This window comes from Cibotium barometz, chromosome 6, assembly GCF_041138505.1.
Source record: "Cibotium barometz isolate CiBa-2024 chromosome 6, ASM4113850v1, whole genome shotgun sequence".
In the NCBI taxonomy this organism is placed as follows: Eukaryota; Viridiplantae; Streptophyta; class Polypodiopsida; order Cyatheales; family Cibotiaceae; genus Cibotium; species Cibotium barometz.
In genome coordinates this window covers 61,519,628-61,544,928 of record NC_141051.1, presented here as the reverse complement: position 1 = coordinate 61,544,928, position 25,301 = coordinate 61,519,628, and the positions used below count along the sequence as shown (strand labels likewise).

The 25,301-nt window shown below is 46.2% G+C and overlaps 1 protein-coding gene and 1 pseudogene across 1 annotated transcript; both read right to left on the bottom strand.

Annotated features, from left to right (window-relative positions):
- Window positions 1-333: 333 nt before the first annotated feature.
- LOC147637944 (uncharacterized) lies at window positions 334-16,121 on the bottom strand (annotated as a pseudogene).
- Window positions 16,122-17,216: 1,095 nt separating this feature from the next.
- LOC147637943 (uncharacterized) lies at window positions 17,217-21,536 on the bottom strand. Its single transcript, XM_086798969.1, has 2 exons — window positions 21,293-21,536; window positions 17,217-20,662 (listed from the first exon to the last, which is right to left on the bottom strand). The coding sequence occupies exon 2, from the start codon at window positions 20,264-20,266 to the stop codon at window positions 19,850-19,852; it is 417 nt and encodes a 138-aa protein (XP_086655095.1). The 5' UTR covers window positions 20,267-20,662; window positions 21,293-21,536; the 3' UTR covers window positions 17,217-19,849.
- Window positions 21,537-25,301: the final 3,765 nt, after the last annotated feature.

Genomic DNA, 25,301 nt, shown 5'->3' with positions numbered 1-25,301 from the left:
GGCCGCGATCTCTCTGTGGTGTAGCCGTGGTGTCTGGTAGCCAGCTAGTTTGGCTCGTCGCCTAGCTCGAATCTCCTCCGCTCGCTGAGATGTCACTCCCAATGTGTGTGGCTGGGCTACTGGTGCCAATCTCTGGAAGAAGTCAGTCAACTGGGACTGTCTTCCTCCACTATGATGTGCGGGTGTCTGAAGTAAGATCTCCCTGTGTCTGTGTAGTGCTAGTAGTAGTCTGCCTAGCTGTCTCTGGTCCGATCTCTCCCAGATCTGTCTAAGTGATGTGGTCCCTCTAAAAACCTTAGGATAGCATGCCCTGATCTCCTGCAAAGCACCACACTAGCAAACAAAATGCTCCTGTCTCTACCCCTGTCTGGCATAATCTGCAAATGCGCTCTGCTCGAGGGATGCGTGCTGCTCTCCCAGTCTCGATCTCTAGTTGGTGTGATGAGACCCTTAGTCGCCCAATGGCTACTCTGGCTCCATGTGATAAGTAGACCTCCAAGTATCGTGGTCGCTGGATGAAGCCGTCTGTGGAGGTGCTCAAGAAGTGGTCTCTGTAGTACAGCATCTTCGTCGGGAGTGGCTAACTGGGAGATAGCCTAGTCTCCTGTATGTGGCCCTGCCAAATGTCATGTCTCATGACTCTGTTCCTCTCTGTCTGAGAGAGGCGTCTGTGTGGTGCAGCTAGGTCATACTGTAAGGGTGGTAATCTGTCAATATCAATCCTGTATGATGATATCCACTGTACCACTTGGGAGTGCCATGACCAGGTATGTCCCTCCTCAGCAAGCTGTCTGGATGCCTCAAAAGCAGCCCGAGATACCCGATTTAGTGGGAGCTCCCGCATCCTGTGTATAAAAGATATAGTCTAGAACATGGCCTCTACTAACATAGGTGGTACAGCAAACTCCGCTCGAAGGATATCATGTGGTACTGAAGGTTTGCTGCGGATCATCCGTGAGAGCATCAAAATCTGAGGGCGCTCTATCTGTGTCCATGAGGATGTAGCCAAACCTGGTGCCCATATTGCTGCTGCATACATCAATGCTGGAGTAACTAGTGTATCAAATAGCCACCCCTTAGTACGGGGCTCCTGGAAGTGTGCCTGGTGACACTGGCGTTCCAAAATTGCTAGTGCTGCGTACCCTCGTGTCACTCTGTCTCTGGCTGCCTGTGCCATAGAGAATCTCCCTGATGAGGTGGTAAATGTGACCCCAAGGTATACATATGAGCCCACCACCTCTACCTGTCCCCGGGCTAGTGTAAGGATAGTCTGGCATCTGACTGTTGCTGATGTTTGAAAGACCATAACCTTGGTTTTCCCAAGGTTCATTGTGAGTCCTCGCTCTGCATAGAAAGTATCCAGGGCCTGTAGATGCCTTTGTAGCCCTGTCCGAGTATCCGACACAAGAATGATATCATCAGCATATAATAGAATGTGTACAGTCGTACCGGAGATGTCAATCCCAGAGCCTCCTCCGTGTATGATGTAGTCTACTACCTCGTCGATGTATAAGCCAAAGAGTGTCGAGAGAGGACAGCCCTGCTTCACACCAATGGTGCTGGCAATCATATCTGATAGTCCCCCTGGGCATCTATCTCGTCCAAACACTTGCTCATATAATCTGCAAATCCCCCACATCATGTCAGGGGGTATGCCCAGTGTCTGTAAGCGGTGGAAGAGGCGCTCTCTCGGGACTGTGTCGAAGGCTTTGCGGAAGTCCACAAAACAGCAATAGAGTCTCTGTCTCCGTGCCCAAGTTTGGTCAATCAGGCATCTCAGGGTGAAAATGTGATCAATAGTAGAGAAGGCTCGCCGAAAACCTGCCTGACCAAGGGCACGAATCCCCTCCCTCCCAGCGTGTGTGCTCAATTCTGCCTCCAGGATAGCCCCATCGAGTTTGGCCGAGGTATGATGTAATATGCGGAAGCTTCGGAGAAGGATCGGTACTTCAAAACTCAGAAATCAGCACTCTTTTCGCGACGGAATTAATGCACAAACTGAAAGACGATGTGCAGAAAATAGAGAGAGAAGGGGGAGATGGAGAGGACACAGTATTGGGTCCCAATTACCCTCTGTAGGGCCCCCACCACGGATGGTGTATTTGCTTTATTAGAATGATGTAAATCTGAAAACAAATACAGAGTACTTGACCTTTTCTTGGCTGGAAAACCTGCCCTTGACCTTCAGTCCTTCACCCCTTTGCGTTAGCAAGTTCTTGGTTGTCCTGGCCCTTGTATGCTTGATGCACTTGGTGAATTATGAGATGGATTCATGGATTATGGGCTGGAGTATTTATACTCCACTTAGCATCCAGTCGGCCAGTTAATAAAAGCTCCACGACTGGGTATTTTCCAATAAAGTGTTTTCACACTATATACCATGCTGTCCAGCTTGCGCATGCTTTCTGGGACAGCTCCTGGCTGCTGGGCATGCTGCGCAGAGGTGTGGGACTGCCCCTACACCTGGCCCGACCTGCTGGGTAGGGTTTCAAACCCTGTCGGCTGCCTGTCCAGCAGCCCTAGGGCTGGCCGACAGCCCTTCCAGCCCATGCCTTGGCTGGTGGGCAAAGCTTGGGCCCTCCTGGCCCCTTGGGGGTGGTTCTACACCTCCCCCATGCCCATACTAAGAGTGCAAGTGCAATTCTTCGCACTGGGGTAGCCCTATGGGCTAGCCCCATCTCTACATGCAAACCTACATGCCTACAGAGGCCTGGCATCCAGTTGCAAACCAGATACACAGAACATCTGACATCATTCCAGAGGGAGACTCACAGCGAAGAAGAAAGCAATCTTTAAATGGACACAAGAAGAGAGAGATGCCTTTCAAAAGTTGAAGAGTGCAATCATCTCGGGACCGGTACTCATTATTCCGGATTTGCACAAACCTTTTGTTGTGGAATGTGATGCAAGTGGGGACTGCATAGGGGCTGTTTTGAACCAAGAGGGACATGCCATTGCCTATGAGAGCAGACGCTTGCAACATGCAGAGCTTCACTTACAGGTTTATGAGAAGGAGTTGTTGGCTGTAATTCATGCCCTTACTATTTGGAAACACTATCTTTTAGGGGCTGATTTTATGGTCAAAACTGATCACCAAAGTTTGAGATACTTTTTGACTCAAAGTAAGCTCTTAGAGAAGCATATGAGATGGGCAAATTTCCTCTCAATGTTTCATTTTCAGATTTTACACACTCCAGGGAAAAAGAATATGGTGGCGGATGCCTTATCTAGACGACCACAGGTTCATGCTATTACAGTTGCATACCATGAGGACTTATCGGATATGCGTAATACTTATCATCTGGATGAGGATTTTGCACATGTATGGGCTGATTTGCAAGAGGGTATTGCTGTCCCATCTTATGTCATAAGAGATGGATATCTCATGATGCAAAATCGTATGTGTGTGGTAAAGAACCTTCGCCATAAGGTTATGGATGAGTGTCATGCTCCTCCATATGCAGGTCATAGAGGCATTTTGGCCACAGCACAAGCTTTGGAGAGGTATTTCTTTTGGCCACATATTCGCAAGGATATTGAAGCATATGTACGTGAATGTATGGTGTGTCAAAAGGTCAAGTTTGACAGACATAAAGCACCTGGATTGCTTCAGCCTTTGCCTATACCAAATGAACCATGGGAAAGCATTGCTATGGATTTCATTATGGATTTACCAAGGACGCCACAGGGAAATGATGCTATTTGGACCATCATTGACAGGTTTAGCAAGCAGGCACATTTCATTCCCGTGCGCAAGACAATAAAGCCAGATCATATGGCTAGGATGTTTTTGGCACACATATTCAAACACCATGGCATGCCTAAATCTATTGTGGGGGATAGAGATCCTAGAACCACAAGCTTATTTTGGCGCGCATTGTTTGACAATATGGGTACAAAGCTGAACTTCTCATCAGCTTACCATCCACAGACAGATGGGCAAAGTGAAATAGCAAATTCAGCCGTTCTCGACTTGCTGAAATCTTATGTATCCGACCGCAAATCGGATTGGGAGAAGTATTTACCACTTGTGGAATTTGCCTACAACAATACGGTACATACTTCTACGGGCAAGGCGCCCTTTGAGATTATCTATGGCAAGGTGGTACTACCACCCATCCTTCGTACAAAGGATGAGATTTTTGCAGCAGATGAGTACGTCAGAGACTTGGATACTGCATTTGCACAGGTACGGACAGCCATAGAGAGGTCTCAAACCAAGAATAAAAAGGCAGCTGATAAGCATAGAAGGGATGTACAGTTCAAACAAGGTGATTGGGTCTTGCTGAAATTTGAAAAGGCACGCCTTCGGAAGAGGCCAAGGAAAGAGGGAAAGTACCCTAAACTTTCCAACAGGTACTATGGACCTTTTGAGATCTTGGAGAAGATCAATGATGTTGCATTTCGGCTTGTACTCCCAGATCATTGGAACATGCATAATGCTTTTCATGTGAGCCTATTGAGGCCTTATGTGGGACCGACACCGTTTGAGCCGGTTTTGGAAGACCCACCCGAGGTGGATGAGCTGGAAGAGATTCTTCAACCTGAACAGATTGTTTTTCACAAGGAACGAAAGCTTGCGGGAGGCAAACTTGTTCGTAGGTACCTTGTGAAGTTCAAGAATTATTCAGCTTTGGATGCGAAATGGATGGATGAGGCCTACTTCGAGGATTACCCAGATCTTTTGAAGGCCTATCTGGAGGCTTTTCAGTTGCAGTCAACTGATTAGAAGCCAGGGGGATGTCACAAATCCCTATATTCTAGGGACATGCGGATGCGTGTCAGGCCTAGAAACATGCGGATGCATGTATGTATTATACCTGGGCATGTGTATGGATCATATGAGTGGATGCATATGAGTCCAAGGACATGGCAGGACATTTGTGGACTTTCGGGCGGTGCCCGTGTGGATTCCGGCCATGCACACATGGTGTGTTATGATAGCAGGCGGAATATTTTCAAGTACAAGAATGATGATAGGTGGTTCTCCAAGTTTACATGTGCACAATGCATAAATGATGCATGCCATAACTTTATTTTACTTTGTGTGACATTGTCTTACTGCCTGGACAATGCTTGTTATTTTGGCTTGTGAAGTCCGAGGGACCGGGGACGCCCGGGCACCTTGTGGACGCGTGTGTGCACTCCTGTTTGGGCCTAAAACTGTGGGCTTATGGGTTTTGCAGGTGGTAAGTGCGTCCACACTCAATTTACAGCTTATTTCATTTACTACTAAAGTTTATTGGTTTGCAGGTACACACTCATTAATAAGTGGCCGGACAACTTATAATGCGTTCGCATTTGGTTGGACCAAAATTAATGAAGTCCGGACAACTTATGGCCATTTCCCATTTGGTTGGACCTAAACTTATACAAACAGGACAAATGGAGCACTATGGGCTGGACACCTACCTGGACACCTTATGGGGACACTTGTCAGCCATTATGTGTACCCACAAAGCCCCTTAGGTGGCACTGGAGAAAGGCGCCTCCTTCAAGAGGCCTTTTGGGCTGTTTTATTCATTATTCAACACATTGGAGAGCTGGTTGAAGCTTTGGGAGTTGCTACAGGGCTGGTTGCTTGCTTCCCGGACTCACACAAGCTTGGATATCGATCCCCACACTCTTCTAAAGGGCTGGTTGGTAAATTTCAGACCTGTAATTTCTGGTTATTGCGAGTTTTGGGCTGGTTACAGGTGTCCAAAGTCAACTTGGACAGTACAGGACAGCTCTAGGGACCTCCACAGGGCTGTAGGACCCTTTACAGGTGGAATTCTCGCGATAGAAAGTTGCTGTTTTGGACTGGTTATTGCACAAAACAGGCCGGACAGCAATGGAATATGTGAGCATGGATGTGTCTCAAGGATTCCTGGTATAACAGGTGCTTAGGGCAAGCATTGGAGACACTTGCTCGCGGAGAACACAGGTTTCTGGATCAGTTTCTCGCGTGGAAACAGGGCCTAAAGATCCATTTACATCCTGTGCAGGGCGGAGTACCTGTGAGGATTGTGATACTCTTGTGCAGGGCGGATGTACCTGTGAAGAGGCTTAAGCAGGGCGGGGATGTACCTGTGTGTAGGGCGGATGTACCTACAGATTCTCTTGTTTGAGATGTATTCATACATGATGTATTTGGAAGAATCAGGTGCAGGCTGGTGGTGAATCCCCAGGCACCCATAATCTTGTACTTTGCAGACTCTTTTGGTAATATAATCTAAAGGGAGGGGGGTCAGCCTATCATCGGCCCCTTTATGTGGTGTACTATCATTTTCAGCTTTGTGGTTGTAATGCTCAATTGTTAAGTGCTCAGAATCTTGTTCACATTTATACGATTCCAATACACGCGTCCGCCTCCCGTCACATTGGTATCAGAGCTCAGTTTTTCCCCTCATTGGAAAACGGTCTGAGGCTTGGAATCATAAGTGGTGACCTGATTTGAGTGTCATGGACAGCCACATTTCTGACAGTGTGGAGAACACACAGGACCGTGAATTTCATGGTACAAAGGATGCAAGAGATGCTGCAGGCAATGATGTCTATGGAGATGCAGGTACTCATGACACTATGCATTCTGATTTGGAATCTTTGAGGCGTCAAGTGCGACGCTATAGGGCTGAAACCGAAGAGCTTAGGTCATTGAAAAATGACCCGGATGTACAAAGGGTGTTGGCTGCGAAGGCAAAGGCTTCGGTCCATGAAGTCACTTTTGAAGCAATTGCAAAGGAAATGGATGTTGAGAAACCCCGAGAGCTTGCACTTGCATACCTAATGGTTAAGGGTGATGTATACACTGAAGCAGATGGTAGTTTGGCTTTCAAGAAGCCACCCCTCATGGCTGCCCATGGTGATGCACATGATGCACAACAAGCAGAAAGAGCACAGCAAGTGCCAAATGCTGAAAGGACAAGAGTCCCTGGTGCTAGGCTTGATGCAGGTCAAGAGAAGAGTAAGGATGAGGGATCCTCTACTCATTCCCGCTTTACTCCAAGAAGACATATCCGTTCTCGTGTTGAGCTTTCCACTCATTTGGAGAGTGTGGCTCAAGAGAGAACGAAGAGGGATCGTGAATCTTCATCGCGGCATCATCATCATGCAGATGAACAGGATGTACATAGGGATGCATATAGAAGGAAGAAGCCTCGAGAGTTCAAGTCCGGTGACAAGGATGTAAAGTTTGAAAACTTTCAGGGACGGATGGACTCTACCAAAGCACTTGCTTTCATTAGACAGTTTGAGATAGCTTTTTGCAATGAAGACTTTTCAGAAAAGTCTATGCTCAGGCATGTGGGAATGCATCTCAAGGATACGGCAAGTGATTGGTGGCTTGCAAAAATACTTGATGGAAGTGCTGCCTCAACTTGGTCTTCTTTCAAAATTCAGTTTTATGATCAATTCTTACCACCAAACTTTGCAAAGGATGTACGCAAGGAGTGGGATTGGCTGTCCCAAGATGAGGGAGAGTCCGTTGATTCTTACATAGCAAAGTTTTGGAAAGTCCTTCTCAAGGTTACTCCCTTCATGAAGATTGGAGAGGACGAGAAGAAGAGGAAGTTTGAATCGGGGCTCCATCACATCATCCAACAAAGCTTGGGAGTGTACCCAAATAAGACCATACAAGAGCTTATACACTCAGCCATGATTGCGGAGAACTTGCACATAAAAGCACCCACAAATAAGCCATTTGCAGGTCAAAACAAGAGCAAATTCAGGGCTGGTTATGACCAGAAAAAGGGTGGACAGCCACCTAAGAATGCTCCCAAAGATGGCCGAGATGCAAAGGATGACTCCGAAAAGAAGCCGGGGGGTAAACGCCACAATTTTGGGCTCTCAAAACAGCAATTGGAAGAGTACAGGAAGGCTGGAAAATGCTTTAAGTGTGGCAGTAAAGATCATATATATCCTAAATGCCCACAGAATCCTAAGAATGCTGAGCCTAATGTGCAAAAGCCTCTTGTGAATGTTGTACCCGATGTGCAGGGTAATACAGGGCATGAGCCCAAGAGTAGAGTCATATGCAAGGCTTGGGGCAAATTGAAGGATCAGCCCGCTTTGTTTCTTTTTGATGATGCTTCCACAGATAACTTTATATCCGTACAAATGGCTGCCGCCATAGGTCTCAATGTGGATGACATGGGAATGCAAATGAATGCAGATGCCGCCTTTGAGGGCAAACAGGTTGATGTAGCTCCGGTCATTGGTAAGCTCCGTGTACAAATACAGGACTACCTCGACTATGAGAGCTTTTTAGTGGCTCCTCTTACAGGTTGTGATGTTTTGTTGGGGATGCCCTGGCATCACCGTTTAGAGCCTATTAAGGCTTACAAAGAGAAGAAAATCAGCTTTGTACATAGAGGTCGTGAGCACTCTATAGATGCTGGTACTACTGGAAGTACCATACCTCTTGTAAGCCATGTACAAATTAATAAGGCAATAAAGAAATCAGCTTGTTCTTACTTGGTTTTTGTACGTGATACCATTGAACATTCTAGTGTTGATGTTAGTACATTAGATCAAGACAAGCTTAACTTTTTGAATGAGTTCAAAGATTGTTTTGCAAATGCTTTGCCAGCAAGGTTGCCACCAGAGAGGCCGGAAGATCATTGCATAGATCTAATTCCCGGTAGCTCTCCACCTAATAGGCCACCATACAGGGTGAGTGCTAGTCAACAAGAAGAGATTATGGCATAGGTGAATGAACTTTTGGAAAAGGGTTTGATTCGACCTAGTTCCTCGCCATATTGCTCGCCGGTACTTCTTGTTCAAAAGAAGGATGGTACTTACAGGATGTGTGTGGATTACCGTGTCCTCAATAAGATAACCATCAAGAATCGGTTTCCGATTCCACGCATTGATGACATCTTGGACAAGCTTGAAGGTTCGGCATGTTTCAGCCGAATAGACCTCAAGAGTGGGTATCATCAAGTGAGAGTGGCACCTCAAGATGTACACAAGACTGCATTTAGGACAGCCTTTGGTCTTTATGAGTTTTTGGTGGTGCCTTTTGGTCTTACAAATGCACCCGCTACCTTCAACAGGATGATGGACAGGGTGTTCAGAAAGCATAGAAAGTTCACAGATATATTCTTTGATGACATTATTGTATTCTCAAAGAATGAAGCCCAACATCGTGAGCACCTGGCTATTGTGTTTAAAGAGCTTAAGGAAAATCAGCTCTACATAAATGCAAAAAAGAGTGAATTCTTCCTCCCAGAGATTCACTATCTTGGTCACATTGTATCAAAGGATGGTGTGCGCATGGATCCCGCAAAGATACAAGCCATGCAAGAATGGCCAGAGCTGAAATCAGTCCATGAAGTGAGGAGCTTCCTTGGTTTATGTGCTTACTACAGGAGGTTCGTCAAGCATTTTGCTTTCATTGCCGCTCCGTTACATGACTTAACGAAGAAGAAAGCAATCTTTAAATGGACACAAGAAGAGAGAGATGCCTTTCAAAAGTTGAAGAGTGCAATCATCTCGGGACCGGTACTCATTATTCCGGATTTGCACAAACCTTTTGTTGTGGAATGTGATGCAAGTGGGGACTGCATAGGGGCTGTTTTGAACCAAGAGGGACATGCCATTGCCTATGAGAGCAGACGCTTGCAACATGCAGAGCTTCACTTACAGGTTTATGAGAAGGAGTTGTTGGCTGTAATTCATGTCCTTACTATTTGGAAACACTATCTTTTAGGGGCTGATTTTATGGTCAAAACTGATCACCAAAGTTTGAGATACTTTTTGACTCAAAGTAAGCTCTTAGAGAAGCATATGAGATGGGCAAATTTCCTCTCAATGTTTCATTTTCAGATTTTACACACTCCAGGGAAAAAGAATATGGTGGCGGATGCCTTATCTAGACGACCACAGGTTCATGCTATTACAGTTGCATACCATGAGGACTTATCGGATATGCGTAATACTTATCATCTGGATGAGGATTTTGCACATGTATGGGCTGATTTGCAAGAGGGTATTGCTGTCCCATCTTATGTCATAAGAGATGGATATCTCATGATGCAAAATCGTATGTGTGTGGTAAAGAACCTTCGCCATAAGGTTATGGATGAGTGTCATGCTCCTCCATATGCAGGTCATAGAGGCATTTTGGCCACAGCACAAGCTTTGGAGAGGTATTTCTTTTGGCCACATATTCGCAAGGATATTGAAGCATATGTACGTGAATGTATGGTGTGTCAAAAGGTCAAGTTTGACAGACATAAAGCACCTGGATTGCTTCAGCCTTTGCCTATACCAAATGAACCATGGGAAAGCATTGCTATGGATTTCATTATGGATTTGCCAAGGACGCCACAGGGAAATGATGCTATTTGGACCATCATTGACAGGTTTAGCAAGCAGGCACATTTCATTCCCGTGCGCAAGACAATAAAGCCAGATCATATGGCTAGGATGTTTTTGGCACACATATTCAAACACCATGGCATGCCTAAATCTATTGTGGGGGATAGAGATCCTAGAACCACAAGCTTATTTTGGCGCGCATTGTTTGACAATATGGGTACAAAGCTGAACTTCTCATCAGCTTACCATCCACAGACAGATGGGCAAAGTGAAATAGCAAATTCAGCCGTTCTCGACTTGCTGAAATCTTATGTATCCGACCGCAAATCGGATTGGGAGAAGTATTTACCACTTGTGGAATTTGCCTACAACAATACGGTACATACTTCTACGGGCAAGGCGCCCTTTGAGATTATCTATGGCAAGGTGGTACTACCACCCATCCTTCGTACAAAGGATGAGATTTTTGCAGCAGATGAGTACGTCAGAGACTTGGATACTGCATTTGCACAGGTACGGACAGCCATAGAGAGGTCTCAAACCAAGAATAAAAAGGCAGCTGATAAGCATAGAAGGGATGTACAGTTCAAACAAGGTGATTGGGTCTTGCTGAAATTTGAAAAGGCACGCCTTCGGAAGAGGCCAAGGAAAGAGGGAAAGTACCCTAAACTTTCCAACAGGTACTATGGACCTTTTGAGATCTTGGAGAAGATCAATGATGTTGCATTTCGGCTTGTACTCCCAGATCATTGGAACATGCATAATGCTTTTCATGTGAGCCTATTGAGGCCTTATGTGGGACCGACACCGTTTGAGCCGGTTTTGGAAGACCCACCCGAGGTGGATGAGCTGGAAGAGATTCTTCAACCTGAACAGATTGTTTTTCACAAGGAACGAAAGCTTGCGGAAGGCAAACTTGTTCGTAGGTACCTTGTGAAGTTCAAGAATTATTCAGCTTTGGTTGCGAAATGGATGGATGAGGCCTACTTCGAGGATTACCCAGATCTTTTAAAGGCCTATCTGGAGGCTTTTCAGTTGCAGTCAACTGATTAGAAGCCAGGGGATGTCACAAATCCCTATATTCTAGGGACATGCGGATGCGTGTCAGGCCTAGAAACATGCGGATGCATGTATGTATTATACCTGGGCATGTGTATGGATCATATGAGTGGATGCATATGAGTCCAAGGACATGGCAGGACATTTGTGGACTTTCGGGCGGTGCCCGTGTGGATTCCGGCCATGCACACATGGTGTGTTATGATAGCAGGCGGAATATTTTCAAGTACAAGAATGATGATAGGTGGTTCTCCAAGTTTACATGTGCACAATGCATAAATGATGCATGCCATAACTTTATTTTACTTTGTGTGACATTGTCTTACTGCCTGGACAATGCTTGTTATTTTGGCTTGTGAAGTCCGAGGGACCGGGGACGCCCGGGCACCTTGTGGACGCGTGTGTGCACTCCTGTTTGGGCCTAAAACTGTGGGCTTATGGGTTTTGCAGGTGCGCCTTTCCTGACTGCTCGCTTAGCCTGCAAGTGGCTTATGAGCGGAAAGTTTGGAATACCTGGCTCACACTTAATGGTCACCGGGGTGTTTGACACATTCCGATCAATCTGGAACGTGTGCTTGTCCCACTTGACATCAGGAAGAAACTTGTGAAACCACTGGATACCCAAAATTATGTCTGCTCCTACAAGAGGGGCAACCATAAAGTCACGCACAAACTCTATGCCCTGAATCACTAACTTAGTACCTAGAGCTTCATACTTGACGCTCGTTGTCATACCTGTGCTAAAACCCTCAACTTGTTTGTCCACCGGAGTTAGCTCGAAACGGGCACGCCTAGCGGCCTCTTCCGTGATCACATCCTCCGTGCTGCCGCTGTCAAACAAGACAACGACTCTCTGGCCACCTATGTAGCCAAAGGACTTGAGCAATTCGTTGCGCTCATACTCCTGGTCATGGGCGCCCTTCTGCTTATCTTCGAGCTACCAGCTAATAATTGCTCCAACTGAAGCACCGGGGGTTGAAGAACTAGGGGTAGCCGCTGGGGTCTGTGTGGGAGCTGTGCTCACCACGGAAGCTGTGGAGGCGGCGGCGGCCTTTGGAGGCTTCTTCGGACAATCCCGAGAAGTATGTCCTTTTGTGTGACAAAAGTAACATCTACCCTCCTTCCTGTACTGAGAAAGCTCCTCAGCACTCAACTTGCCACCTGTCTTGCCTGCCTCCGCTTTCTGGTCTGGAGTAAGCTTAGACGCATTGTTCGAGTTCTTGGAGCGCGAGGCTCCCGGGCTCTGTCCTGGGGAAGACCCCGTCTGGTTCTGGCTTTTGCCCCCCGAGGCGTTAGCCTTGGGAGAAGCCGGCTGGGAAGTCTTGGGCTTGCCACCATTGTGTTTCATTTCTGCACTCTGCGCAAGCGAGAGTGCGTCCTCAAAGGTGGCTGGCCTAAACATACGCACCTCCCATTGGATTTGCGTGTCCAGGCCATACAAAAACTGCCCTTTCTTGTCCGTATCAGATAAGCCTAATTGCAGACACAAGGTCGAAATTCTATTGGCAAACTGAAGGACTGGTTGCGCGTTCTGACGCGCTCCCCTGAACTCGTCTTCGAGTCGCTCAAGGTAGTGGGGCGGTAGAAACCGCTGCTTAAGGTCGCGGACGAACTCGTCCCACACATAAGCTGCCATACCGGCTCTGGTGTGGGCATGAGCCCACTGAGTCCACCAAGGAATGGCCTCACCTTCCAAGTACCAACTAGCTAAGATCACTTTGTCAATATCTGTTTTCCTAACTGCGGCAAAGTAAGCTTCAAATTGATGTAACCATGAATACAGAGTAGTGGGATCGAGTTTACCATTATACTTACTGAAATTCATTTTCTCGGGAAAATGATTCGAGGGCGCCGCCGGTGTCAATCTGGCGTCCAAAGCTCTGAGGTAACGCTCGTGTTCCACTCGTCGCATGGCGTCGTCTTCTCGTTGTCGAATCTCCAATGCACGCATCTGCATCTCAAGCAAGGAGCTTGGCTGCGGCTGTGACCCCGCGAGAGGGTCCCTGTGATGACGAGGATCTGGTATCTGGGATACGGAAGGAGAGGGAGGAGGAGATGGAAAACGCGACGTTGGAGAGCGAGAACGCTCCTCCAGAGCCAAAATCCGCGCCTTCTGCTCATCCAACTTGGTCGTCTGGTCTGCGATTGCTCGCATCATCTGCTGGAACATGTCTGTGACACTCAAGCTGGGTGCCCTAGCTGGGTTGCCTGGTGCACTCTGGTCCCATGGTTCTGGTTCTCTCTCGTCGCGACTCGCCATAGCGGGAAAATGCAATTCCTTTCCGGAACGCAATCTGACCATCCACTATCTGTGTGGGAGACTTCCGGAGGCTTCCGGAGGCTAAAAACCAACCGTCCTTCGAGGGACAGGAGTCACTCCGAAAGGGGTAGTCCACCGGCGTCTAAAAACCAACCACACGAGCGAAAAAATTTTCTGGTTTTCTTTGCTGAATCTTTGTCCTTGAAGTGAGCTCTGATACCACTGTAATATGCGGAAGCTTCGGAGAAGGATCGGTACTTCAAAACTCAGAAATTAGCACTCTTTTCGCGACGGAATTAACGCACAAACTGAAAGACGATGTGCAGAAAATAGAGAGAAAAGGGGGAGATGGAGAGGACACAGTATTGGGTCCCAATTACCCTCTGTAGGGCCCCCACCACGGATGGTGTATTTGCTTTATTAGAATGATGTAAATCTGAAAACAAATACAAAGTACTTGACCTTTTCTTGGCTGGAAAACCTGCCCTTGACCTTCAATCCTTCACCCCTTTGCGTTAGCAAGTTCTTGGCTGTCCTGGCCCTTGTATGCTTGATGCACTTGGTGAATTATGAGATGGATTCATGGATTATGGGCTGGAGTATTTATACTCCACTTAGCATCCAGTCAGCCAGTTAATAAAAGCTCCACGACTGGGTATTTTCCAATAAAGTGTTTTCACACTATATACCATGCTGTCCAGCCTGCGCATGCTTTCTGGGACAGCTCCTGGCTGCTGGGCATGCTGCGCAGAGGTGTGGGACTGCCCCTACACCTGGCCTGACCTGCTGGGTAGGGTTTCAAACCCTGCCGGCTGCCTGTCCAGCAGCCCTAGGGCTGGCCGACAGCCCTTCCAGCCCTTCCAGCCCATGCCTTGGCTGGTGGGCAAAGCTTGGGCCCTCCTGGCCCCTTGGGGGTGGTTCTACACCTCCCCCATGCCCATACTAAGAGTGCAAGTGCAATTCTTCGCACTGGGGTAGCCCTATGGGCTGGCCCCATCTCTACATGCAAACCTACATGCCTACAAAGGCCTGGCATCCAGTTGCAAACCAGATACACAGAACATCTGACATCATTCCAGAGGGAGACTCACAGCGCGGACTGGCACTGCGTCATGTGCAGGACAGTGCACACCTGACCTTGGACTCATGTGCAGGACAATGCACACCTGACCTCGGACGACTGAGATGGATCCCTGGCTGACTCGTCCCGGACTGGGCTCACATGGGACCAGTTCACCATCCCAGGTCCTGCACCTTCTGTACAGAAATGTCTACGTGGCATCCAAGTGCGGGATGCTCGTGACATATGACCAATCATGATAGTCTTGTAATTACCGGGGTCCAACATGTCCCCAGCTTTGTGGATCGGTACAATAGTGTGCATCGTCCACTCAGCCAGGAAACCTTCTACCAGAGCCCTGTTAAAGAGGTAAGCAATAAAACGAGAGAGTGTGTCAGCTGCATAAATGAAATGCTCACCCTGTAAGCCGGTGTGATCCTCAGCTCTCCCATGTTGGAATCTATGTATAGCTCGAGATACCATATCGGTAGTAAAGAAAACCGATGAGGTCGGTGGAGTCTCGGTGGGGCAAGGGATGAGTGGCTGGTGCGGAACATCATAAAGCCCTTCTGCATAACTCTGCCAGCGTTGAGGATCAGTAATCGGGGTGGGGGGGCGTGGCTCTCTGAGTCGTCGCCAACCAGTGGCTGCATCTTTGCTCATGAGCATGTGGTAGATGTCCCAGTATTGAGCCTCCTCATATGTGCATCGCTTACGGCGTGTAAGAGACCGCATCTGTCTACTGGCCTGCTGCTGTGTTATTTCCCCTTTTGCTATCTAGGCTCGGAGATGTCGATGAAGCTCTCTGCACTCATTATCATACCATCTATTCTGGGGCATGTCCCCAGATCTAGGTGGCTTCCCTGTCTGGAGATGGTGTGGAAAGCTGTGGCTAGCTGCTGTGTGCAGTATGTGTGAAAGCTGGGCCGTCAGTACAGTGATGGGTGCTGTAGGGTCCATACCAATGGGGCCATCATGTACTTTTGAATCATAAACGTCTGCAAGCTCCCGGGTAAAGTGGAAGATGGTACGAGATGCCTGCGTGGTCGGGGGTGGCAGATCGAGAGAGCTCCTAAGAGAGAAAGCCAAATAAGTATGGTCCGCACCAATGGGGCATGTAGGGATAGTGAAAGAGTCTATCAGGTCTGTGCTCTCCCGCGAGCCCAATATGTAGTCCACAGTGCTGCTGCCTCCTGATGATGGGAAACATGTGAGTCTTCCCGATTTTGGCCATTGTGACATCCCGTTATAAATAACGAGATGGTGTCTAGCTCACAGGTCCAGAAGGTGTTGCCCATAACCTGTATTGTCTGGCCCACTGTCCTCTGACATCCTCGTAGTCCCTGCATCTACATCGTCTAGTGCCTGTAGGATGAGGGGATCTGTGAAGTCGAATGATTCACACTGTCGATTTTGTGTGCGTATATTGAAGTCCCCCATTAGGAGAACCTCCCCCATGGTCGAATAGTGTGGAGACTCACTAGGAAGGGCCCCTCTCCTCTCCTCCTCCAATCTGGTCCTCCATGTGACCTGTGTTGAATCTCGACCCCTTCGGCGGGAAGTAGCATATTGCCAAGTAAACTGTTCTCACCTGTGAGAGCTGTAGGCTAATCCACATGTAGCGTGCCTCTGGGTCTCTCGACACCACCCTGATACGCTGGTGTAGTGCTCGTCTGAATAGTATAGCGATCCCACCTGAGCCTCTGGAAGTGCCCTGTCGCATCCCTTGTCTATACACTGATTCCACCCTGCTACCCGTGGTAAGCCTCTCTCTGGGCTTTCATGTGTCTCTGTCAGAAACACATGAAAGAGAGAGAGAGAGAGAGAGCCACTGTTGCATGGTAGACTGGCCACCCAGACCTGGGAATCCATGTGCGCGTGGATGCCATGTATGAGGGACGCTAGGTGTGGGGTTGAACAGCCTAATGCTGGCACACAACAAAAGGAGGGCTGCCTTTCTCCCAAAACGATAGGAGGTCAATGTATGAAGGTTTGTGGTACCTTTGGTGGCAAAACAGGCTGATTATAGAGTGTATATGACATGCTAATTTCAGGTCTTAGTATGTTTGTGACATGCTAATTTTGACTTAAAAAGGCTTTTTTTGGAGTGACCACCCTTAGTGCACATGCTGTCCACACTCTAGTTGACCAGTTGGAAGCTTCTAGGCGCCTCTAAAGGCATGCTTTTGGTCATTTTTCTGTAGCACATCTATTCCTTGTTGGCCCATACTTGTTTGCCACCTTCTACACCACCATTATTGCTTTTTGGAACCTCTCTACAGGAGCTTTTTCTGTACTGAATCCTAGCTGAGCATGTAGACTCCATGGCTATGTCTACATAGATGCTCGAAACCTCACCAGTTAACCCTGCAGAGACTCTATCCAGGGCTGCCATTGTTTCCACCACTTTGGTACATAGTGGTGATACTGTACAACAGCCTGGAATTGCATATGTGTTTCCTCAGAATGTGGGACAGCCTAAACCCACATTGCAGACAGGTATGGATCTGAATTTTTTCTAATACTTTTTCTCAATTTTGTGTGTACTATTGGAATGGATTCTTGCCCTCTGCTTCTCACACTGCCATGTCGCAGTCTTGGGATCAAATTAACCCATCTATATAGCACAAAATGCCTTCGGTCTCCCCTCATCCTCAAATGAATGACCTTATCTGTTGACCTTCAAGGATTAGCCCTACGAATGAGCATGCACATGTCTTGCACATGATGGTGTCAGCCCACCCATACACTCCGGCAAGGACTTTTGATGACGATCAAGGTAAGACTGTGAAACAAACGATAGCATGCACTAACAAGGACGCACAACACAATGAAGATAGATCTAAACTCCACCAAGCGTCTCAGTTTTGCACCCTGTTGCTGGAATCAACACCGACACTGAAGACTTGTACTAGGAAGGCTCAGTACTCAGTGCCATGCTACTTCAAAGGTTAGTAAGCGTATTCCATTGGTCTAGATAGGAACCTGGGTTGCAGCCATTTGTATAGTCCACTGTGGGGAGGTTCTGGACCCCACAATGACAGGGCACTTGGTCCAGGGCTAGGAGTACCGCCTTGGGGTGTGGATGAGTGGGTGTGGAATTTAGAGAGTTTACCCTCTAGGATTTAATTCCTAAGGCCTCAGTGAACAGACCTGAGCCCCTGGATAGGACCTTGTAAGATGTTTGATTTTGCATTTCATTTTGTATTTGTACCTTGGAAACCTGGTGACCCTGCAGGGCACACTCATGCTTGTGCTTTGTAGAGTACTCCTATTTGTAATAAAGTTTACAAGAAAAGAATAAGTTTTTTTTCCCTGTTTGGGAGGGGGGGAGGGGGGGGGTGTTCCCTAATGTGGTATCAATGATCTCATGCCATCTACTTTTTGTCCATATGTGAATGTTTAATTAATGTTAATGTTATTATTTATTCATTTTAATAGTTTAGGTAGGTTCACTTTATACTCGAGGCGGGGTTTTACCCATGATATGTGCTTCTCTGTTGACACGAGTGCGGGCTCAATTCCAGGCTAAATAGGAGGTGGACTGGCACACCAGAGCAGAATTTTGCACGAGCAACCTGCCTTCCCAGCTGTGGAGATCCAGCAGCCTAATGTAAAACTGAACTGCAGTGAACTGGCAGGCTGGCTGCAAATGCAAGCTCCTGGATGGTGGAGGATTCATATTTGGCTGCTCTTCTGATGATTACTTGATGCCAAACTGTTTGAAGATCTCATGATTCATTGTAGGTTCTAGGTTATTGGATGCTTGAAGTGGGGAGAGCTCAAAGGAGGGACCTATTTATAGGGTTATCTGGCCCCTTGCATGCTGATAGGCCTGCCCAAGCTGCTGCTGCCTGACCAGACTGACCAGCTGCCCGGCCTGCCCAAGCACTACCCGGTCTGCCTGCAGCCTATCTACACGTGTGGCGCCCAGCACTTGGCCTAGACAGCTAAACACACTTCCAATCTAGATGGATTACAATACTCTGCCGAACGAACTTCACAGACTACTCTGCCCTTGCCTACCCTAATGGCAACGCACAACTGATCCCCGAATAAGGGCTCACAGAAACGCTCAATGCACATCTCTAACCCAGAAGATAATACCTAAAGTACAAATACATCCATGTGCCACCCAAGTGCAGGGGCTACACATGACAGCTTATGTCTTGTATTTGTTTACAGAAAGCAAAAGAAGACAGGGTAAATCTGCTCATAAACTAAAGATCCTCCAATTGTTGCAAGATAATCATATTTGCTCATTACCTATCCAGCTTCAGGAGGCATGCCTACTCCTCATCCAAATTAGACAGCCATTAGATCTTGCTAACCAGTTCCAGGATTTACAAGCCGAGAAAAAAATTCAACACAATCTTTTACATAGTGATTGCTTGTTGGCATTGTCAGTTTCAATAGGATTCTTCCAAAAAATGATTCTTACTTTCCTGGATGCTCTTCCTTGGTGCTAAATGATATTCACATAAAACTGTTGGCCATGTCTCATGTGCAATTGGGTTTCTTTTACTGTATAGTCAATATTCTTCAAATCTATGCTGTTGCATAGTACCAAAATCCATCGAGTGAATTGATTATTGGCACGAGTTTAGGATTCACGAATATGTAGAGCTTCATTGAACAACTAGAACATGAAAATTGATTTGTCATAAGAGTGCTTAATAGGTGTTACTTAGGTCATCAATTACTTTGTCGGACATCTTAACCCTATGAGTAATTTACTTCTTGCAAGGTGTTAAAGCTTTGACAGTTTCCAAAATTTCCATTTGCAACCATGCCATGGTGTTGACAAGGGTACTTTGGTCGCTTATGACCGGCCACCTGACAGATACAAAAGGTGCAAATAATTTCCTAAGTATAGATTGATGCAACCTGCATGCAACTCATGGATCGCCAGGCAAAGGGTGGACCCAACAATAACAAAGGTGCACTCAACTCACTCAGCTAATAAAGCAGAATTTCATCATTCACCCTCCTTCACAGGAAAAAAAAAATTGAATACTGTGTATCATCCATCTGGCTGCAGCTTGAACAAGACAAATATGCTCTTAAACAGCCAAAGGACCAAAAAAGTTGGTTGCTTCTAAAACACAGGCTCAAAAAATTGAGGCGGCATGCCTTTCTAGATATCTTAGAGCACGGGATTGTAAAAATTAACCTTTTGAAAATAGCAAGCACTGGTGAAATTTGGCAACCCGACAGTTGAAAACTGCCTTCCCTTTCAAATTGAAAAGCAAAGAGCGAGCCTTCTCCTTGTACTTCCTATTAACTCCACCAAAGTGCCTATACAGCTCTAATTCTATGTCAACTGCCACCCTCTCGGCTAGACCAGATGCTTGGTTCTGATCGTTGGTATCATCCCATTCAATCCTCTCTGCCTCTACCTTCATCCTCTTATAAGGTGCCTCTTCCATTTCTGCTGAGTCTACATTTCCTTCTCTTAAAAACCTATTTTCATCTTGCATCAAATCAAGCTTGTCCAACTTCTCTTTCCAATCCGGTGCTATGTTGCATTCAGAGACTACATGCTCCAAACCCAACGCCAGTACCTCTTTCTCCTCTGTTTCCATGGCCCCGGGAACTGCATCTGATTAATCGCCCACCTTTTTTACATCTTGTCCCTGATCCTGATCCCAATCTGCAATGTCAACTGTACTCAACACTGCAGCCAAAGAATCTTTTAATTTGCTTCTAACAGAATCTTCACTTTCCGTGTTCCTAGGAGATGGCATGTCGGAAGCTTCAACTTTTCTCCCTTGTGACCGCTTCCGAACCTTCACATTGGGAAACAAGTCTTTCAAAGGTATGTTGTCCATTGCAGACGAGTAAGGATCGCATGGATCAAATACAATAGCTGACTGCATCTGAGGAGGCCCTAGAAGGTGCCTAGTGCTTCGTCTCCAAACTGGTGTGACCAATGACAAGCCAAAACTTTTGGAACCTCACGGCTTGCTTTCCAGCTGAGCCTGTTGCCACATGAAAACACATGGCTTAGGAAAATTTCTTCCAATTTAGTGATTCTAGACCACACTGAAAGGGGGTAATTTGCATCATCTATTTTGGACTGAATTAAGTTTTTAATGCCGTACTAGTAAAGAGAGAGATTTGCAGACTGCTAAGATAAACATAATGGACAATCTCCATTCCTCAGAGCACGTTTTATTGCTTAGGTTGGTCAATGTTGCAGACTGTAGTTCGCCTGCAACAGAGACTCTACAATAAACAAAAATCAAAGCGTTTCATGGGAGGGACCCAAACCTTGCCAGGCATGCAACAAATATAATCCCCGAGTGTTGCCAAGACATCAGCAAAAACCTTACTCCTTGAAGAAACCCTAACCAGTATGATGTGCATGAAATGAAACACAAACAGAACTAATCTTTCACTGCTGAAGCAGCTTCTACACCATAATTTTATGCCAAACAGAAACAGAAGCCCTAATCTATGGCAAGAACCTATGCAGAAAGGGTCTCCAAAAAGTAACACAAACCTTAAGCGGTAAGAATCTTACGCCTTCTTGCCAAAAAAACCCTAATTCTTTGTGCAGAAAGTCAAAAAAATTCAAAGGAAAAAGGGCGAATCGATGGGCCACATACCCGTAGGCTTTGGATGGTCACGCCGAGGAAGAGGAGAAAAATTGTTAAGTCGCTTCAGGAACGCCCGCGATAGCCAGGAACCTCCACACAGAGCACGAAGCGTAAACATAACCACAGTGATCGACCTAACTCCGACCTTGAGTTAACTTTAACCCTGTCATTATTAAAAAAGCGTGCACTCGTTGGCCTACACATTTAGTTTAGTGGAGTGCCCTCTTCTCTTCTCTATATTATCTTCTTACATAATATAACGGGAGAAGAGAGTTGACTTTTTATCATATGTCCAATGGTGAGTTTTTTTGCCCCCTCTTTGCCATCCAGGTGTCGCACCGTCCGTCATCAAGAGCGACTCGCATGCAGCTGCGTCCCAATCGCGTCATCGAGGAACGAAGCCCGCGCCATCCAGGAATGAAATCTGCAGTCGCCAAAACCTGCAGTTGCGTCCCTCAGCAGTCGCGCCTTCATGCAACTCTGAGGGGCTATGTCCATAGCAATGAAGGAGATGTGGCAAGTTTGTGAGACCGCCTTCTCGCAAGAGGGTGACAGCGTCGTCTTCTCCGACTTCATCTGGCTTCGCATCGTCTTCTCCTTCTCGCCTTCAACTTCGTCTGCTGGTCGACCAGGTGGTGAGGCCTCCTTTCTCACTTCTTCTCTACTGTGTGCCGGGTGATCTCTCTCTCTCTCTCTCTCTCTCTCTCTCTCTCTCTGTGTTTGCTAGATCTGCATAGCCTCTCTGCTGCATAACCCTATTCACCATCATAGGTTATTTGGCCCATTCAGGATCTACTACTACATCCCTTAAAAAAAAGCAGTAGTAAGGCTCCTCTACGCACAGGGGGGCGACAGAGAGAGGGCCGCTTGGAACTCTTCCCATCCTTATGCGAAGTAGATCATGGGGGCTATGGGGAGGTGCCTGTCTAGGGGAGCCAGCAAGTGCAAGGCGCTGATAGGTTTCGAAGAGTACATGGGAGGAGAGAGTGCAGAACGCATAGGGGAAGGGATGACATGTGTCCGCCATATGTGAACATTTAGGACCTTCTCTATTGTGTGTTAGGTGATCTCCCTCTCTATGCATGTTGCAATGAGCGAGGGGATGACCAGCAGCGTCAAGCATGGTCTGCCCATCTCCCATGGCCACCTGGATGCGCTCCTTGCATGGGCAACTGGCGCTTGGGCTCTTCAAAGTAACCTCCCCTCCATCATCACGACGCCCACCCACCACGAGCTGCCTTGCTTTTTGCTCCTTTAATGAGGATGGGCCTTTTTTGTGCAGGTTTCAAGTGATATCTCTCTCTCTCACGCAATTCGACGGCGGGTCGTGTTATGTGCACATTATATGTACATATACTAGGAGGCTAACCCACCCTGGGCATGCGAACATGGGAGCATGGGAACATGCTCTAGTGGGGCAAGGGTTAGGTCTAATCTTGGGTTGAGGTTAGGGTCAGGAAACCAAGGGTCACACATGGAAATGGAGTGTCAAGAGTCACTTAAGGGTCCTCTTATATAATAGGGGCATAGGGCACTCTCAAGGGAGGTTCTCTTGTGTAGAGCATTGTGTCTACTCTCTTACCATTTCATGCTAGAGCTATGTGCTATTGGAGTGAAGTCATATCTCTTGGTGGTATGGGACACTAAGGTAAGATATGTGATACTTCATTGTATTTATGTGTGCACCCTTGGCCTCCGGGGTGGTGGGATGGATGAGTATATGCCTAGTTCATGCATGTTTATGCATGGTTATTAGCTAGAGAGATCTTTAGGGTTTTAACAGTGGTATCAGAGCGGTCTCTAGTTAATTTTTGATGTTTTTCTCCTCTTATTTTTCTTTCATTATCCCAAATTTTTAGCATTTTTTTAAGTAAATTTTAACATTTACTAAATGAAAAAATATTATTTTTTAGTTTGTTTTGGTGGTCTATGCGTTGGGAACATCAATATGGCGGTCAAAACGTGGTGCTTCTCGACTTGGATGGACATATCGACGTTGCGGGGAAATGCTACTTTTCTCAATTTTTACAGTTAAAATAAACATTTTATGGATTTTTTACCAAAATACCGCACATGCTATTGTGGGTATTTTTTGGTAGAAAGGATTCCCCAAATTTCTACAATTTTTAGAAATTTTTTTCTATTAATTTAGGAAATTTTAAGAGCCTTTTATGGTAAAAAAATGCTTTTTTTTAAGGGTTTTCCGCCGCAAGCATGCTATCAATTTTCTACCAATTTTCTGTTGAAATTCAGTATATGGGGCAGCATATTGATGCATCGGGTTCTCTCCCATGTGCGTGGCATAATTCCTATCTCTCAAATTGAAATTTTCTCTCATATTTTCTCTTCCGCATGGGAACACCCCTTACGTGAGTAGGTTTAATTAAGTAATTAATCATAATTAGTGTGAAAATATAATTAGAGATTAATCAACTTGATTAGTGCATAATCTCCATGATAATCAATATGGAAGAGAAGACGAGGTGAGGGAAAAGCTCTTGAGAGTGTGGTGATGGAGAAGGGAAGGAGAAAGGGATGCCATGGCTTCCCTCCTCTCCCTTGAGATTTCGCGCACAAAGAGGGGAGTGTTGAAATATACAAGTGAATAGGGTGTGTGCGGGAACAAGCCCTTAGCAAGAGGCTGTAAAAGAGAATCTGTAAATGTGAGAGAAGCTGTGAAAAGGTGAGAAGTATCTACTGGGAGAGAATAAAGGGTAGCATGAGAAGTATCTACTGGGAGAGAATAAAGGATAGCATGAGAAGATTTAGGAGGTGTGGAGATATTCAGGGGGAGAGAATCAAGCAAAAGAGATGGAGTGAATCAAGGAGAAATCCGTGAGATTAGATGCTTGGATGAAAACTCTATAAATTGAGACATTGGCCTAATGAGAATTTGTTGGTTTTTTATTATCCATGCCTACATTAAGCTATCAGTTAATTGCTCACTAATCACGTCTTAATTATCGTCTAATCTCTTTTCTAATGATGTTAATTCTAGCATTTGATCTACCATAGCTCATCACATTGCTGCAAATTTAACATGGCATCAGAGCCTAGCCTAGAATCCATCAAATTTATGAGCCCATTATCTTGCTAATCACCTAGCTAATCAAGATTAGTAGATAATCAAGTTTTACCTCTTCTTTTCAAAGAGCTTATGTACCCCCAGCTGGTGAAGGGGCTTGATCTCCCTCCAGGCTTAACAATAGCCTCCAAGCTTTTAGCCACACATAGCCACAAGCCCCATGCTCCAGCCCATCAAAGAGATTCGCCAAACCGCCTTCTACAAGAGCTGCAAATCGCGAAATCACTGGCGCCTTTTTTCTGAAGAGAATTGGAGATCCTCTCTGCACCAGATGAAATGGCTCTACTTCCTCTTGGCCCTAGGGGTTTTCAAGGGTGCTCTACAAGCTGGTAAAGACAGTTTTTTATTTGATCAAGTCTACAGTGAGATCCAAGCTCTTCATCAAATCTGCAGCAGCAGCAGGTGACTTTGGTAAAACAGAGATTAAGCATTCAATGTTTGGTCAAATCTCGTGTTTCTTGGCTTAATCCTCTACTAGACTAATTGCTATTGATGGCCTTGAAAGGATTTGAACTCATTTGAACTCTAAGACCGTAGATCTGGACTCCCCGCATACTCTGTTTTTTGCACACAAAACAGAGGATTAATTTGCTAATCAATGATTAATCAATACTAATCACTGTATTTTGGTACAATTGAGGGTTCAAATTAACCATTGGGTATCTCATACAGATCCCTATGACTTCAGATTGCAATTCGGAGATGGTTTGATACTCCAACCATTCCGTACAGATTTGTTACCCTTGTTTAATGTAATTTCTGGTGAATTTGTTACCCTTGTTTAATGTAATTTCTGGTGAATTTATGCTGATAAATCTATTGTAATCATCACCTAAACACTAGATTGAGTTGTAAAAGGGTAGACACTACCCTTGAATCTTGAAATTGGATCAAGAGGTAAGACCCCATCATCATGAGTACGGCACAAGAGAT